Raw genomic sequence first — 16,723 nt, 5'->3', positions numbered from 1 at the left:
CCAGTGTAGAACCTTCCAGAACCGAAGCCCACGTGGTCACCCGAGGAGCCCCTTGGCGCATGCCAGCCTGTGTGCAGCAGCGGCACCTCTAACAGGCAAGCTCGGTGTGCCCTTTAGAAGCGGGGCTCCTCTGCTGCTGCAATCTGATTCGACGCTGCCGCTGCTTTTATGTGCGTGTGTATCTGTGTGAGAGATTAAACATTTTTCCATCTTGCGTTGGCAGGCCTGAAGGCGGGAGATGAGATTCTCGAGATCAATAAGCGGGCTGCAGGCACCCTGAACTCCTCTGTGCTCAGAGATTTCCTCACACAGCCATCCCTGGGCCTCCTGGTGAGGACCTGTCCCGAGCTGGAGGGAGGAGCAGAGCTGCTGGAGAACCCGCCCCATCGGCTGGACGGCCTGGCTGACCTCGGCGAGAGCCCCCTCGCCTTTCTCAGCAGCGACACAGGTATGGCTGTGCCCTGGGGGTGCCCCTCGCGGCTTGCGTCTTTCTGTGGATTTCCTGCCTCTGGCAGGTCCTGTGAGATGCCTGAGGAAGATGAACAGATTACTGAGCTCCCATGCCGAGGTGTAAAGGGGCCGGGAACTTACATGCTGGTGGAATTGCCACTTGGCTGCAATGGAAAGCTCTGTCGTGCTGCTGCTGTTTGTCCTCTGGGGGAAAGATAGGTAGATGGAGGCCACTGTCTCTTGACTGTAGGCGGAGATGTAGAGACGCTGAAGTGCCAGGAGTCTCTGAAGATGCTGGGGCTTTGGTCCTGCCCCTGCTTCCATGGCACCATCTCCTGTGTCGCCCCAGTCCTGTGTCTCCTTGTGTGGAAGGGGAGAGGATGTGAACTGAGAAGCCCGGAGTGGACATATGCCCAGAGCTGGTGTTTGGCCTGCTTTTCCCTGGGGCTCTTCTGACCTGAGTCTGGAGATGAGCCCATTGGCAGAAACCCCTCCCCTGCGCCATCTGCTGTTTTTTCTGCTTATACCTTTCCTTCCACTCCTTCTGACAACCTTATGCTCACTCTAGAAGGAGCAGCTTGGATGCTACCTGCCCCAGGAAGCCTTCTGGGACCCCCACTGAGCTCCATGCTCTGGCTCCCCAGACATCTTTCACGCGGGCTCTCTTCCTGCAACACTGTTCTTGCTTGCGTCTCTCCATCTCCTGAGTTTGTTTCCTGGGACTGGCCTTAGAGCTTCTTCACTTTTAGGTGCTCATTCTTGTTCAGCAGGAAAATCTGGGAACAAGCCCACAGGTGAATAGATACGGCTCTCGCTTAATCTCGCCGTGATCTGTTCCAGAGCTGGGGTGGCTTTTAGTAAGCTGGGACTGAGGACTTCTTTTTAAAAGCTGGGTTAAAAAAGGTCTTCCTTTCCCACCTCTGAGTGTAGGTACTATGAGTATTCTTGTTTTGCAAAGTCCCTTCTGAAGCTCGGTCGATAAGAATAGATCACACCAGATGCCTGCTGAGAGTTCATCCTTTGATTGAGTGGTTCCCTGGGAGAATTCGACAAGTTGAGTCTTGAGAGAATCAATCCCAATCAATTGTAGTACCCATATGCCCATCATATCTTTAGGAAAGCATTCCAGGGAGCTGTGTACCTTTTTGTTTGTTTGTTTAATTGAAGTATAGTTGAATTACAGTGTTACATTACTTACCACCGTACGGCAAAGTGACTCAGATATATATATATATATATTTAGTGTGAGTGCTTAGTCCTGTCCGACTCTTTGTGACCCCATGGACTATATAGCCTGCCAGGCTCCTCTGCCCATGGAATTTTCCAGGCAAGAATACTTGAGTGGGTTGCCATTTCCTACTTCAGGGGATCTTCCCAACTCAGGGATTGAACCCATGTCTCCTGCATTGGCAGACAGATTCTTTACCATTGGGGCCACTTGCTGCTGCTGCTGCTGCTGCTGCTAAGTCGCTTCACTCGTGTCCGACTCTGTGCGACCCAGACGGCAGCCCACCAGGCTCCGCCGTCCCTGGGATTCTCCAAGCAAGAACACTGGAGTGGGTTGCCATTTCCTTCTCCAATGCATGAAAGTGAAAAGTCAAAGTGAGGTTGCTCAGTCGAGTCTGACTCTTAGTCACCCCATGGACTGTAGCCTTCCAGGCTCCTCTGTCCATGGGATTTTGCAGGCAAGAGCACTGGAGTGGGGTGCCATTGCCTTCTCCACTTGGGAAAGGTAAATATATAGGAGGCCTGGCATGCTGCAGTTCCTGGGGTCACAAAGAGTTGGATATGACTGGGTGACTGAACAACAACATACATATATATATGTATATGCATATTCATGTGTGTATATATATATATATATATATATATATATAACATATACGTGTATATATATTCTTTTTCATATTCTCTTCTGTTATGGCTTATCACAGGATATGGAATATAGTGCCCTGTGCGCTACAGTAGGACCTTGTTGTTTATCCATTCTGCATATGCCTGTTTGCATCTGCTAGTCTGAAACACCCGCTCCTACCCTCTCCCACCCTCCTCGCCTGGTGGAAGATAACCACCAGTCTCTTCTCTGTCCCTGATTTTGTTTCTATTTCGTAGATAGGTTCGTTTGTATCGTATCTTAGATTCCACATATAAGTGACATCAAGTGGCGTTTGTTTTTCTCTTTCTGACCCGGGAGCTGTGTATGCGTAAATGATAGGGAGTGAATACCACGAAGGCTGTTCTTTTACGTGACCACAAGATGGCAGGCTCAACCCCATAAAACTTGGTTCACGGTGGTTTCTGTAAAATGACCCAAGTGAGGCGTGTTGGGTTACGTTAGGTTACTGAAAGGGTTTTATAAGGTCTGGGTGTACATACTACACATCACAGTGTGTGCTCAACCATTTTTTGGATGTTTTCTCCTGTCTCAGTTTTTCCTGTAGGTTATGGGTATAAATTAAGGGTTGGCAAATTAAGACATACTGGTCAAATCTAGGCTATGGCCTCTTTTTATAAATAAAGCTTTATTGGAACACAGTCACACCCATTCATTGATGTTTTGCCTCTGGCTGCTTTCCCATTTCAGCAGCAGATTTGAGTAGTTATGACTGGGATGCATGGTCTGCAAAGCTGAAAATACTATCTGGCCCTTTACAGACCTCTCATATAAAGTGTGATTGACATTGCTCATGATTTGTTCCTTTAAACACAATCACTGTTTTGATGTATTTCTTTCTTTTGAGAAAAGATTTGTGTGTGTCTCTCTGTATATGCATATATACAGTTTGCGAAGTTTTAAGACTTTTTATTAAAAATTTTTTTATTTTAAAGATGTGTTTGTACACAGGTGCCTGTTTTGAGAATATCTGGGTATATGTATCTTCTGTGTACACAGCCTTACCCTGTCCACAGCTGACCTATACATCTTCCTTCAGACCAGATGCCTTTGAAATCTGTGTGCTAAATATACTGAACCTAATGTTGTTTAAACCCCATTAAAACTTTTTTTATTTTGGAATCATTCTTAGATGATTTATTTGTTTGTTTCCAAATCATAACTGGGCTTCTCTGGTGGCTCAGACAGCAAAGAATCTGGCTACAATGCAAGAGATCCAGGTCCGACCCCTGAGCTGACAAGGTCCACTGGAGAAGGAAATGACAGTCCATTCCAGTCTTCTTTCCGGGAGAACCCCGTGGACTGAGGAGCCCCGAGGGCTACAGTTCATGGGGTCACAAAGAATCGGACAAGACTGAGTGACTGACACACACACACACACAAATCATGTCTTGGAATCAACATTTACGTATTTGCTGTTAATAAATAAGCTGGGTGCTGAAAGTTATATTGTTGACTGTGACATGCTTCTGTCCTTATGCTTTAAGATTCTAGCGTAGTTCTTTGTTCTTTTAACTGCTTCACCTTTTACTATTTTGTAGTGATCAAAAACCCTTCAGAATCAAGTGTGCTTGGTCAAGTTAGATAATCAACCTGGTTCAGAAATACAGCATGAAGGTAAAGTCACAGTGTGGGTTTCCTGGATGTTTTCTAAATTGGTTTCAACATTATTAAGTTCCAGAAGCATTCTCAAACGCTCTCAGCAGCTACAGCTCCATCCCCTTGGCCAGAGGGAAGCAAAACACTCAGGCCCCCACCTGGGTCCCAGCCTGTTTGCTTTCTGGTTGTTACCATTTCCTTGTCCACATTTGACAGTGGAAGATAAAAGAGGGGGCAAGTAAACAGGATAAAACAACCTGAAAGATGGTCCACAATGAAGCAGAGATAAAGCAGTGTCCACAGACAGCTGCAGTGACGATAGAAAACAACAGAGAAACTGTGTACAATGGGCAGGCTGGACTATAGCCTTAGTCTAAATTTAGAAGTAACTAAAAATAAGAAGCATCCTGAGTGACAGATTTGAGATTTGATGCGGAGACCATTTTAGGGTGGTCATAGTGAATGTGAGGCCACGTGGACGAGGGCCTGGCTGTGTCCACAGGCACCCCGGCTGGTGCCTCTCTGCAGGAGCTTTTACCCAGTGAATTGCCCCTTGTAGCAAGTCCAAGTCTGTGAGCTTGGCCCTGATCCTGCCCTGAGAATTCTGATGGAAAGATGTGATTAACTTTCAGGGCTGGATTCTTTCTGAAGCCTTTTTCATGGAGAGGTTTGTTTCCTCGATGTAGAAACCTCACTGCCTAATGGCTTAAGTGGGCTGTGGAACCAGGTTCCTTGGGAATGAGTCCCATGTTGATCTTTATTAGCTTCATGACTTTGAACAGATTATGGTTAATCTGTGCTCCGTGACCTCGTGCCTACAGTGGGGGTCATGCCACGCTACTATCAAATGAGGCTGTTGTGAGGAATGACTGAGAATTAAAGTGTTCAGAATAAGTCCTAGGAGGGGCTCAGTGAATACGCATTCAAAGCACAGTGTCTTAACGGCGACGGGAAGGTTCTCTGACTTGTAACCAGGGGCTGCTGGGTGTTATTCTCCTTACTACTCTACTCCACTTCTGTCTACACCAGGAGTATTGTCTGAGAACTAAGTTTATGAAGTATACTTAAAGCAGTTTCCTGCCCTGGGTAGAAAGAAGTAGATTCTACTGTCTAGATGCTGAGACCGCTGGGCCCCTTTTCAGAAATAGTGATTCCCTTGGTCTGGGGCAGGGCTTGGGTATGCATATGTTAGGGTGCGTGGTTGCTTAAAAACTTTCAGGTGACTCTAATGTGCAGTCAAGATGGGAGGTTACTCTCTTAGGTCACCGGCTCTCTCCTTGGTTCTTGGTCCTGTTTTTTGTCTGGGTGAAACGGTAAGATGACTGGAATGTTACGGTCCCACGCAGACCATAATAACTGGGGTGTTTGTGGATAACTTTCTGTTGTCTGCTTCACTGAGATTTTTGTAATGACAGCCTGCTAGGTGATCTTCTTTATCCTCCTCTTCCTCAGTACGGGAAGGACACTTCCCAGTATGGGTTGCTGTGTTGGTTTGGAATGTCAGGGACTGGAAGATAGATTCCGTCCTCAGGGTTCCCTCTAAGACTCAGTTTCCATTCTTGGCCATTGGCCATCCATGTGTCCTTGTGGAAATCTGCCTGGGGCTATTCTTCATCTTTTTTTTTTTTTTTCCAACAGTTGTTTAGGTCCATACCGGTACGAAAATGGGGGAAGGAGGTCCAGACAGAAAGCTTGTTGCTTCAGTGGCTCTTGTTTTAGAAAGAGCCTTGAAGTAAAGGAGAAGCTGGCATAGAAAGTCGCAAAACTTTAGTTTCTTTGAGCTTCCCAGAAAGCCTCTGTCATGCTCCTGTGTGATTTATTTTGAATTACGATCTCATCTGGTGCTGCTGCCATTTTGGACCAGAAAATTCTTTGTTGTGGTGGGCTGTTCTCAGCCTTGATGTTAGTAGTTCTCCAACAAACCAATCTCAACTAGTCCTCATAACCCTCTTCCCCAAATTGTGTTAATCAAAAATAATCTTCAGACATTGCTAAATGTTCTTCCAGGGCGAAATCTTTCCAGGTGAAACTACTGGCCTGGTTTATTAGAATGTATACCTTCACTCCTCAGTTAATGAAGTATTATATGAACATCAATATAGGAAAGCAAATCTAATCTAAAATAATTTTTGAAATAACTTCGATAAAACAAAAGCCCCTGATATCATGCCAGCTATAAGAATCATAATTCAGAGGGCATCCTTGATGTCTTTCCAGGACTTCAAAATGTCTGTTTGTCTCCCTTTAAGTTCTGTCCTTAAGGTTCAAGTACATTTGACTTTTCTGATGGAGGCAGCTTGGCTTTATCATTCCTAAAATACACTTGAGCAGTTGGCATGGAACAGGTGCCCTTGCTTAGATCAGCAAATAGTTTATGATATTACAATGGAGGGCTTCCCTGGGGGCTGAATGGTAAAGAATCTGCCTGCCAAAGCAGGAGACATGGGTTCAAGCCCTGGGTCAGGAAGATCTCCTGGAGAAGGAAATGGCAACCCACTCCAGTATTCTTTCCTGGGGAATCCCACACACAGAGGGGTCTGGCAGGCTATAGTCCATGGGATTGCCAAGCATCAGACACTACTAAGCGACTAATCAACAGTTACGATGAAAGCTCAGTGAACTAAAAGTGTTAGTCACACAGTTGTGTCTGACCCTTTGTGACCCCATAGACTGAAGTCTGCCAGGCTCCTCTGTCCATGGGATTCTCCAGGCAAGAATATTGGAGTGGGCTGCCATTGCTTCTAATTTGAAAAATGGTCTTTCCAGAAGTTGAGCTAGGTGGGTTAAGTGGCTGTGGCCCGCCCTAGCCCCTGCCCGTTAAAGGCAATTAGGGTGAGCCTTGGGTTTGGAGAGTCAGCCCCCTGGATCTGATGCTGAGTGGAAGGATGGCCATCAGTGGTGGGCACCGGAAGCCCACCTGCAGGAAGTAGATTAAACAGCCTTTGCTGTAACAGGAAAGGCTTCTGTGATAGCCAGGAGAGTCAAGGCATCTTGCTCAGAGTGGCGGAAGCCGTTCTTCGATTTGCCCAGCAGTGCAGGCTTCCCTGCTGTGCCCGTGAAATGCAAGGTTCTGTTTCTGGTTGACGTTCCATGCACACTGTCTGCAGCTCCATTCTGCAGACAGTCGGGAGGGGCGACATAGAGAGAGGAGCTGCCCAGACTTGTCTTCCCGCAGACAGGCAGGGTCGCGTTCTCCAGACTCACAGATAGCCAGGTGCACGTGGACTTCTAGGTGTCTGTTGGGAAAATGTGGAACCGTGTGCGTTTTGTAAACTGCTGTGTGCGATGCTTACTGTCACCCAGCACAGGGCCTGCCCCCGAGGGCCCTGCTGGGGAAACCCCAACGCCTAGTCCTGCCTTCAGGCTGGTTCTGATTAATGACACCATCAAGTCCTGTGTGTGGAAAAACAGGGTTGCTTCGGAGATTAAAAGCCTCCATTTGTATAATTTTAAAGAACATTAGTGGATTATAGTTTGACTTTCACAACAAGCTGATAGGGTTGGGAAGAACTATATGTACAGTTTTTATGGATTAAAAAACTGTTCTGTGTAAAGAAACAGACTCTGGGATTTTGTGAAACATGGTTGGAAAGAAATTGTCTTTCAAGTTAAAATTGTAGTGTTTTTCCTCCCCTGCCCCCTATAGAGTATATATAGCTCTCCTGAGGGTTTTTTTTTTTTTTTTTCCCCTTTATGATTGTTTTGATTTTATTTTCTTAGCTTGAGGGAGGGGTGAGTGTTTATGTTGATCTTACATATTATGAGTGTTTTTATGGAATTCTTATATGACAGTAAAGTGGCTGAAAAGCAAAGCAAAATCATAGCGTAAGGATTGGGTTCCAGCTCAGTGTCTTTACTCTGTGTGTGTGTGTGTGTGTGCGCGCGCGCGCGTGTGCCTGTGTGTGTGCGCACGTGTGTGCATGTGCGCATGCGTGCACATGCACATTAGTCGCATCTGACTCTGCGACCCATGGACTGTAGCCCGCCAGGCTTCTCCATCCATGGAAATATCCAGACAAGAATACTGGACTGTGTTGCCATTTCCCGCTCCAGGGGACCTTCCCATCCCAGGGACAGAACCCATGTCTCCTGCGTTGGGAAGCCCCATTGTCTTTATTAGCCATGTCTAACCTTTCCTTTTCCCTTCCCCTCCGTTGTTTTTCACTCAGAGATCGAAACTCAGGTGTTAATAAAGACCTTTCAAAAGTCAGTTATGATTGGTTCTTCTTTGGAAATGTTTGGAGTATCTCTTAGTTCAACAAACATTGTTAATATATCTCATAAGGCAAAGATCTTTTTTGCCTTCCTCTGTTAAGTCTCTAATGGGCTTGAATGGAACCTGAGTGAATGTACCTCATCCAAGTAAATTAATAGAAATGTAAGCTTACATACATGTGTTTATACTTCTCCTAACCTCATTGTTTCCTATCCTGATAATGGTGAGTGGGACGTGCTCGCAGCAGAGGTTTCCTTGGTTACAGAAACAGTTCCATTATGATGTGAAAATCATTTTAAGAAGCAGAGAAATGATCACACCTGTTCACAACATTGAATGTTATTTACAGCAGCTTTTGTGATGGCCTACGGGTTCTGATCCTGCTGGGCTCAGCTCTGCCCTGAGGTTCCCCATTCTCTGAGGCCGCCCTGTGCTCGGTCACTCAGTTGTGTCCAACTCTCGCAGCCCGCCAGGCTCCTCTGTCCATGGGATTCTCCAGGCAAGAGTACTGGAGTGGGTTGCTGTGCCCTCCTCCAGGGGATCTTCCCGACCCAGATCTCCTGCATTGCAGGCGGATTCTTTACCGAGCCACCTGCCCTGCTTATCCTGTTTTTAAAAAGTGGGGTGTAATTGATGTATAACATTAGTTTCAGGAGTACAACATAACGATTCTAGGTTTGAATGCATTGCTATATGATCTGCACTGTGTCTCGTTAACATCCACCAGGACACATACTTCCTTTTTTTTTTTTTCCTGATGACGAGAGAGGTTTACTTTCTTAAAATACAATTCAGTATTATTAATTAGTGTGTGTGTATGTGTGTATGGCTTGCCAGGTGGCTCAGCAGTAGAGAATTTGCCTGCAATACAGGAGACATGGGAGGTGCAGGTTCCACCCTTGGGTCCAAAAGATTCCCTGAAGAAGGAAGTGGCAACCCACTCCAGTACTCTTGCCTGAGAAATCCCATGGACAGAGGAGCCCGGTGGGCTGCAGTCCATGGGGTTCGCAAAGAGTTGTATGTGACTTTGCAACTAGACAACAACAAATGTTGTACGTCTTCTCCATGACTTATTTATTTTTATAACTATACATTTTTACCTTTTTACCCATTTTACCTACCTGCCCCACCACCCCCTACCTCTGGCAATCTCCAATCTGTTCTCTGTGTCTGTGAGGGCTTTTGCTTTGTTTTTAGATTCTACATATAAATGAGATTGCACAGTGTTTTCTTTCTCTGACTTATTTCACTTAGCATAATGCCCTCAAGGTCCATCCATGTTGTTACAAATAGTAGATTTCCTTTGGTTTTTAGGTCAGTTCAGTTCAGTTGCTCAGTCGTGTCTGACTCTTTGCGACCCTATGGACTGCAGCACGCCCGGCTTCCCTGTCCACCACCAGCTCCTGAAGCTTGCTGAAACTCATGTCCATCGAGTCATTGATGGCATCCAACTGTCTCATCCTCTGTCATGCTTTGGTTTTATAGCTGAATAATTCTCCATTGCCTACCCCCGCTCATCCTTTGTCTCTTTAGTTTTGGCCCTGTTCCGTCTCTGTGGTTCCAGGTATCACTGGCACCTCCTTTGTGCCATGTAGTGATGTGCTGGGTGCTAGGAAGAGTGGAGGTGGGACAGGCAGTTTCCTGTTCTTCTTGCTTCTTCAACCCACTCTTAGCCTGTCTTCAGTTCTCTGGAGCTATCTGCATGTGCACTGGTAAGTAAATGGGGACAAAGAAAATAATTCCTTCAGTGTCTGCTGTTAGAGGAAAAGTCTCTTGTGGTGAAGGAAGCTAGAGTAGGAAGCTGCAAAATTCTGTTTGTATGGGGTTGCGTAGAAACTCAACAGTGGTGTTCTATAAACCTCTTCCTCTGGGAGGTGTTCAGAGAAAGCCTTGAAGTGTGGGAGCAAGAACGTGGCTTTTCCTGGTTTGATTCCCTATTCCTGCCATGCTGGTATCTCTCTTCATCTCTCTTAAAGGGCACCACTGTCAATTCCTGCCTCTCTGGCTTTCTTTGATGACTTAAGTTCTGCTAACCACGTATTGGTTATCTACTGCCTTGTAACAAACCGCAGGAAACCACCATTTAATTTGCTCACTGCACTCAGCACTTTGGGCCGGGCTCAGCTGGGTGGTTGTTCTGCTCTCCTTGCCTCAGTCACTCTCGTGGGCTGTGCCATTTGGGCTTGACTGGGACTGGGTTAAACTGGCCTTTCTGACATATTTGGTGATTGGTTGGCTGGATCCCTCTTTCTTTGAGGTCTTTCATTCTCAAGAAGCTACCTTGGGGGTTTCATCGTATGATGGTCCAGCATTCCTGGGGGATCAGACCCGAAACTGTAAAGCCACATAAGACCTTAGCTCAGAATTCACATATCACCACTTGGGTCACATGCTGCTGTTCACATCAAGTCACAAGACCAACCCAATTGGGCTGTGGAGAGAGACACAGAGATCCAGGCTTAGAGGAGCAGGAAGAATCATCACTGTCATCTTTGCTGACTGTCTAACCATTGCCTTTCTCTTCTTTTGTTAATTTTTATCTTCAGTTAAGGGCAGAAGCAGAGCCAACGGGGTAAAAAAGAATGTATGTTTTAGAATCAGATAGACCCACACTTATTGAGTCTTAGGACTTCTTTTATATTCTAGATATTCATACTTTTGCCAATTATATGTGTTGAAGATAACCTTTCTCAGTGTACAGTGTATCTTGTTGCCTTCGTGTTGCCTTTTGACAAGGGAAAGTTTTTAATTTTAGTAAAATCTGATTTTCTGTTTCCTAGGATTTGTGCTTTTTTCTCTCTTGTTTAAGAAATCCTTCTCTCTCTCCCCTGGGTAACAAACATTTTCTTCTGTTATTTCCTGCTGAAAGATTTATATTTTGAACTTCTCCCTTTCTGGTTTATACCTCCCTGGCACTGATTCTTGTGAATGATGGGAGTTAGGGTCCAGTTTTTTGTTTCCCCATGTGGGTAGTCTGCTGTCTTAGCTACATTATCAAATGTTCCATTCTTTTCCCCCGGATCTGCAGTACCACATCTGCTGTGCATCACACTTCCACACATGGGTGGGGCTGTTTCTGGGACTCTCTGTTCTGTTAGCCTGTCTTCTTGCTAATTCTGCACTGCTTTGTATTACTGTTAACTTTAAATGCATTCTGATATCTGGTAGGGAAAGTATCCCAGTCTTGCTTTTTCTTTCCCCGCCCCGCCCCTCTAAAACTGTCTTTGGTATTACTGGCCTTTTGCTCTTTCATAGCAAATTTTGTTCCAGAAATAACGCTGCCAGTGTGGTCTGTCTGAATTCAGATCCCTCGCTATTTGTTGAGATTTATATTATAGCCTCATATGTGGCCTGTTTGCCTACACTGCTAATCTTTGGAAAAAAAACATGCATCCTCAAATTCTTGTGCATAGGGTTTAAAATACACTCGTGGGTCAGGCTCAATAATTCTTGATGTTTGCCTCTTCTGTAGTCTGACTAAGTCTATTTTGTCTGGCATTTGGAGAGCATTCTTTACATTTGCTTGATTTTCTACCCCGATACTTTCAGCCTTCTTTGTCTTTTTTGTTTAGTCTATTTCTTATGTATAGCATGTAGGTGAGGCTTTGTGTGACATTATTTTGGTTTTTATCTGAACATGAAGTATAACATTGAGTTTAGTCTACCTCACATTTATTTAGAAGGCCCATGTATCTTGGCTCGTTTCTCTCATCATATTTTGCTGTCTTGATCTTCTTTATCCTTCCTGCCCTTTCTAGTCCTCTTTTGGGTTGAATTTCTAAATTCCATTTCCCCCTTTCAACTTATACAATCTAATTATATTCTATTCAGTGGTTGCCCTTAATTTTTTTTTTTTTTGCCCTTAAAATTTTAACGTCTCCTGAAGCATAAAAGGATCGTGAAATGATTTAATACAGTCACCCACCATTGCTTTAGTTTCATCTTGTGTTTTTGGAACAAATGCCTTTTGGGTGTGTGTGTGAAGTGTGACTTGCCTGTTTGTGTTGTGTCGTTCAGCCGCTCAGTCGTGTCCAGCTCCTTGTGACCCTGCGGACAGCAGCACACCAGGCCTCCCTGCCCTTCGCCGTCTCCTGGAGCTTGTCCTGTGTGTATATCAGCTCTTACTTATCATTTCACCTTGTCTACCAGATTATGCATGTGTGTGTATACATATTTTCCCACCCGAAATACATCCTTTAAAGAATTTTTAAGGAAAGTTCTGTATTAGTAAGCTTTCTCACTCTTTGTCAAATGTCTCTTATTGTAAATTTTTCTTGTTGAATACTATTTTGACTTGAAATTATGTCAGTTTTATGTTGACAGTTTGAGAATTAGAGGATGTCTATGCTTTAGTGAGGTAATGTCTTCAAATAGGCCTTTCAAACGTCTTTCTTCAGCTTTTATTCTTATCCACTAAGTGCTTAATTTCAGTGTTTATAGCTCTCATTTCTAAAAATTTTACAAATTTACCTAATCTTTTTTTTGAAAGTCTCTCTTTTGTTGTTCCTTTTTCTTTCTTTCTTTCTTTTTTTGAAGCATACTCACTTGACAATCTGATAATTACAGTATTATTCCTAGGAAATCTCCTTCTCCTTGTTGTGGCTGCTGCGTCTCCATCTTGGGGAGCTGGTTCTCCTTGTGTTGTATAATGATGGATTGTGGTTCTTGTTGGACCAAGCTTATGCCTGACCATTAATATGAAACCATCATTAAGGGTGATTCCCTCCAGAACAGACTTGTTTCTTGCCTTTTGCCAGATGCCCTTGGAATACAAATTCAGAGAGACTTTAAGGCAATTTTTCATCTTGAGTATCATGTACTAAATGTTTGCGTTCTGCCAGAATTCCTACATTGAAGTCCTAAGCCCCAGTGGGAGGTTTATTCGGAGTTGTGGGCCATTGGGAGGTAATTAGGTTTAGATGAAGTTACCGGCTGGGGCTCCCATAATGGGGTGAGTGTCCTTGTAAGAAGAGGAAGAGAGACCAGGGCTCACCCCTCTCACCTTGCACACACAAGGAGAGCTTGTGTGGGTACCAGGGAGGTGGCAGCCATCTGACAGCCAGGGGAAGGGCCTCGCCATGGAAGGAATCCATTGACGCCTTGATCTTTGACTTCCAGTCTCCAGAACCGAGACATATCACTGTCTGTTGTTTAAGACCCCCAGTCTGCTGTCTTAGTTACACCAGCCTGAGTAGACGAAGATGTCGGAGTCTCCAGAATGGAGGACATAGTGTACGTTTGAATCTCCAGCACCCATGGGGCCAGCCTGTGGTTCTCATCTCCAAGAAGAAGCCCCTCTCTCTCTCCCTGCTCTTGTATCCCAGAGTATAGGCAGAGTTAGATCAGCTTCTTTGTCTTTCTTTTTTCTCTTTCACATGTGAGCACTTTCTTTAATTTCTTATCTATTTTTAAATTTTTGTCGGAATATAGTTGCTTCGCAGTGTTGTGTTAGTTTCTGCTGAAGAGCCCAATGAAGCAGCCATCCAGAAACATGTTAACATAGCCCTCCCTTGTGTGTTTCCTTCCCACACAGGTCACTACAGTGCATTAAGTAGGGTTTCCTGTGCTATACAGTATGCTCTCGTCAGTTGTACCTGTTTCATGCATTTGTTGTTTGTTGTTCAGTCACTCAGTCGTGTCTGACTCTCTGCGACCCCATGGACTGAAGCACGCCAGGCTTCCCTGTCCTTCACTGTCTCCCGGAGTTTATTCAGACTGATGTCCATTGAGTCGGTGATGCCATCCAACCGTCTCATCCTCTGTTGTCCCCTTCTCCTTCTGCCTTCAGTCTTGCCCAGCATCAGGGTCTTTTCCTGTGAGTCGGTTCTTCATATCAGGTGGCCAGAGTATTGGAGTTTTAGCTTTAACATCATTCCCTCCAAAGAAATCCCAGGGCTGATCTCCTTCAGAATGGACTGGTTGGATCTCCTTGCAGTCCAAGGGACTCTCAAGGGTCTTCTCCAACACCACAGTTCAAAAGCATCAATTCTTCAGTGCTCAGCCTTCTTCACAGTCCAACTCTCACATCCATACATGACTACTGGAAAAACCATAGCCTTGACTAGACGGACCTTAGTTGGCAAAGTAACGTCTTATGACTTCAGTTAAAACCAAGGCCTCCAGGGCTGTGTTCCCAGGTGGTACTGATTCTGCTGTTGGGCTCTGTTCGAGTGTCTCTTTGATTGTGGCAGTGACTGGGGAATGCAGAAGGTGTTCCATGCCCAGGCCCAGGGAGGTTAGTGCCCTGTGTACCTTCCACGTGTAGTTTTCTTCCCAAACATTGTCCCCTGCTGACACCAACAGGGTCCCACCCCCTTTAGGAAATACTGCGCTGGAGGTAGATATGGAGTTTGAAAGCAGATGATGAGTTATCTAGCCCTGCCATGGCTTTGGGACTGGCCCACTGCCCCAGCTTCCTTTGTCTTCATGTTGGACTCTGGGGTTTCTTCAGTTCAGTTCAGTTCAGTCGCTCAGTCGTGTCCAACTCCTTGCGACCCCATGAATCGCAGCACGCCAGGCCTCCCTGTCCATCACCAACTCCTGGAGTTCACTCAGACTGATGTCCATTGAGTTGGTGAAGCCATCCAGCCATCTTTATCCTCTGCCATCCCCTTCTTCTCCTGCCCCCAATCCCTCCCAGCATCAGAGTCTTTTCCAATGAGTCAACTCTTCGCATGAGGTGGCCAAAGTACTGGAGTTTCAGCTTTAGCATCATTCCTTCCAAAGAATACCCAGGACTGATCTCCTTTAGAATGGACTGGTTGAATCTCCTTGTAGTCCAAAGGACTCTCAAGAGTCTTCTCCAACACCACAGTTCAAAAGCATCAATTCTCCAGCGCTCAGCCTTCTTCACAGTCCAACTCTCACATCCGTACATGACCACTGGAAAAACCATAGCCTTGACTAGACGGACCTTTGTTGGCAAAGTAATGCCTCTTCTTTGGAATATGCTATCTAGGTTGGTCATAACTTTCCTTCCAAGGAGTAAGTGTCTTTTAATTTCATGGCTGCAGTGATTATAGTTTCTTAGAGCTCAGTTTTATGTTTAAAAAGGATTCACGGGGCCTTCCCTGGTGGTCCAGTAGTTACCACTCCCTGCTTCCACTGCAGGGAGCACAGGTTCAATCCCCGGTTGGGGAATTGCCCACGTGCTGTGCAGTGTGAACAAAAAAAAGTAATAATAAAAATGAAATAAAAAGGATTATGTTCTATTGTACTTAGCATTTGTAAGTGTTTTTGTAGAATTAGGGTGGGGGGTTGCTTCCTTTTCAGGATACCTGGCCTGTGTTAGCAATGAAAATCCTTTCATTCGTTTTCCCACTGTTCTGTGAGGATCCTCTGACCCCAGGCATTATAATGTGCAGTGGGAACATGCAGGGTCACGGCATCTGGCTGTACAGAATGGGGGTTGCCGTTGTGCAGACGGCAGCACGACGGTGACCTCGTGTGTCTTACAGCCTGGCTGTCAGCTTGCTGCTCAGGGAGCCATGGTTCCTGCCATTTCAGAGCTTAACGCTGTTCAAATCTTCCCCTTCTCTCTAGCCCCAGCATCTAGATCATTGCCCCCCTTTCAAGTATTCAATCACGATTTTTTCCCCACTCTGGTGGTGACAGTATGACATAGTTGATGTCCACCAAGTTAACTGAACTTCTTTCTTTGGTGGCTTCCACCATATTATTGAGTGGTGGTGGTTTAGTTGCTAAGTGGTGTCCAATTCTTGCGATCCAATGGACTGTAGCCCCCTGGCTCCTCTTTCCATGGGATTTATAGTGAGTGAGTAATTAAAGGAAGTGCAGGAAAATCATAGAGCCAGAGCAGAGGGGCAGGAGGGGTGGGCACAGATAGGAACTTATAAACCATGCAAGCTCCGCTTCCTTGGTACTCCCTTCCAGGGGAAGGGAAGGGGACCATAGGATGTAGTTCTGGAGCAAGGTTTGCTCAGGGATTGGCTTCTTCCCTTAGTTTCCCAGTCAACCTAGAATCTGATCTGAATGTGATGCCAAACACAGGCTTAGGACTGTGATGGTGTCACTGGAGTAAGGTAGCCTCTTTTCAGACTGACGCTTTCATCCCAGGAGTCAGAAAGTGGCTCCTTCTACCCATGTTTCTTCTTTCTTCCCTTTTCTCTTATCTGGTTACAGTATGGTTCTGTAGTCCCTTACCTAGTGCCTGAAATATTCTAACAGTCATCAAACCAATTTCTTATCAGACTAGCTAGAGGTTTGTAAATATCTGAGAGACTTGTTGCTGCTAGTCTGGTCCATGGACCTGCAGTGTGGATTGGTATCATGGAGTATGTAAGAAATGCAGAATCATAGTTCTGACCCTATTCTGTTTGAATCTGCATGACAGAAATCCCCAGGCAGCTCAGATGCTCTTTAAATTTGAGAAGCCTCCCAGAGGAAAGTGATCTTAATGTTCTCTTCCCCAGCACAGGGCTTACCATAGCCAACCATTGTAGTCAACGGTTTAGTCACTAAGTCGTATCCGACTCTTGCGACCCCATAGCCTGTAACCCGCCAGGCTCCTCTGTCTATGGGATTCTCCAGGCAAGAATACTGGA

General features: G+C 45.4%; 1 protein-coding gene across 5 annotated transcripts in view; it reads left to right on the top strand.

Moving 5' to 3' along the window:
- The window catches only part of TIAM1 (TIAM Rac1 associated GEF 1), a 309,949-nt gene that overhangs the window by 235,601 nt on the left and 57,625 nt on the right, over nucleotides 1-16,723 (top strand). For all 5 annotated transcript variants that reach the window (XM_040227933.1, XM_040227927.1, XM_040227925.1 and 2 more), the window contains one exon: nucleotides 224-448. In XM_040227933.1, coding sequence (XP_040083867.1) covers nucleotides 224-448 — 225 coding nt within the window. The remainder of the gene's footprint in view (nucleotides 1-223; nucleotides 449-16,723) is intronic.

Source organism: Oryx dammah, unplaced genomic scaffold (assembly GCF_014754425.2).
Source record: "Oryx dammah isolate SB20612 unplaced genomic scaffold, SCBI_Odam_1.1 HiC_scaffold_2, whole genome shotgun sequence".
NCBI lineage: Eukaryota > Metazoa > Chordata > Mammalia > Artiodactyla > Bovidae > Oryx > Oryx dammah.
Note: the sequence above shows the minus strand (reverse complement) of the source record. Positions and strands in the feature narration are given on the sequence as shown.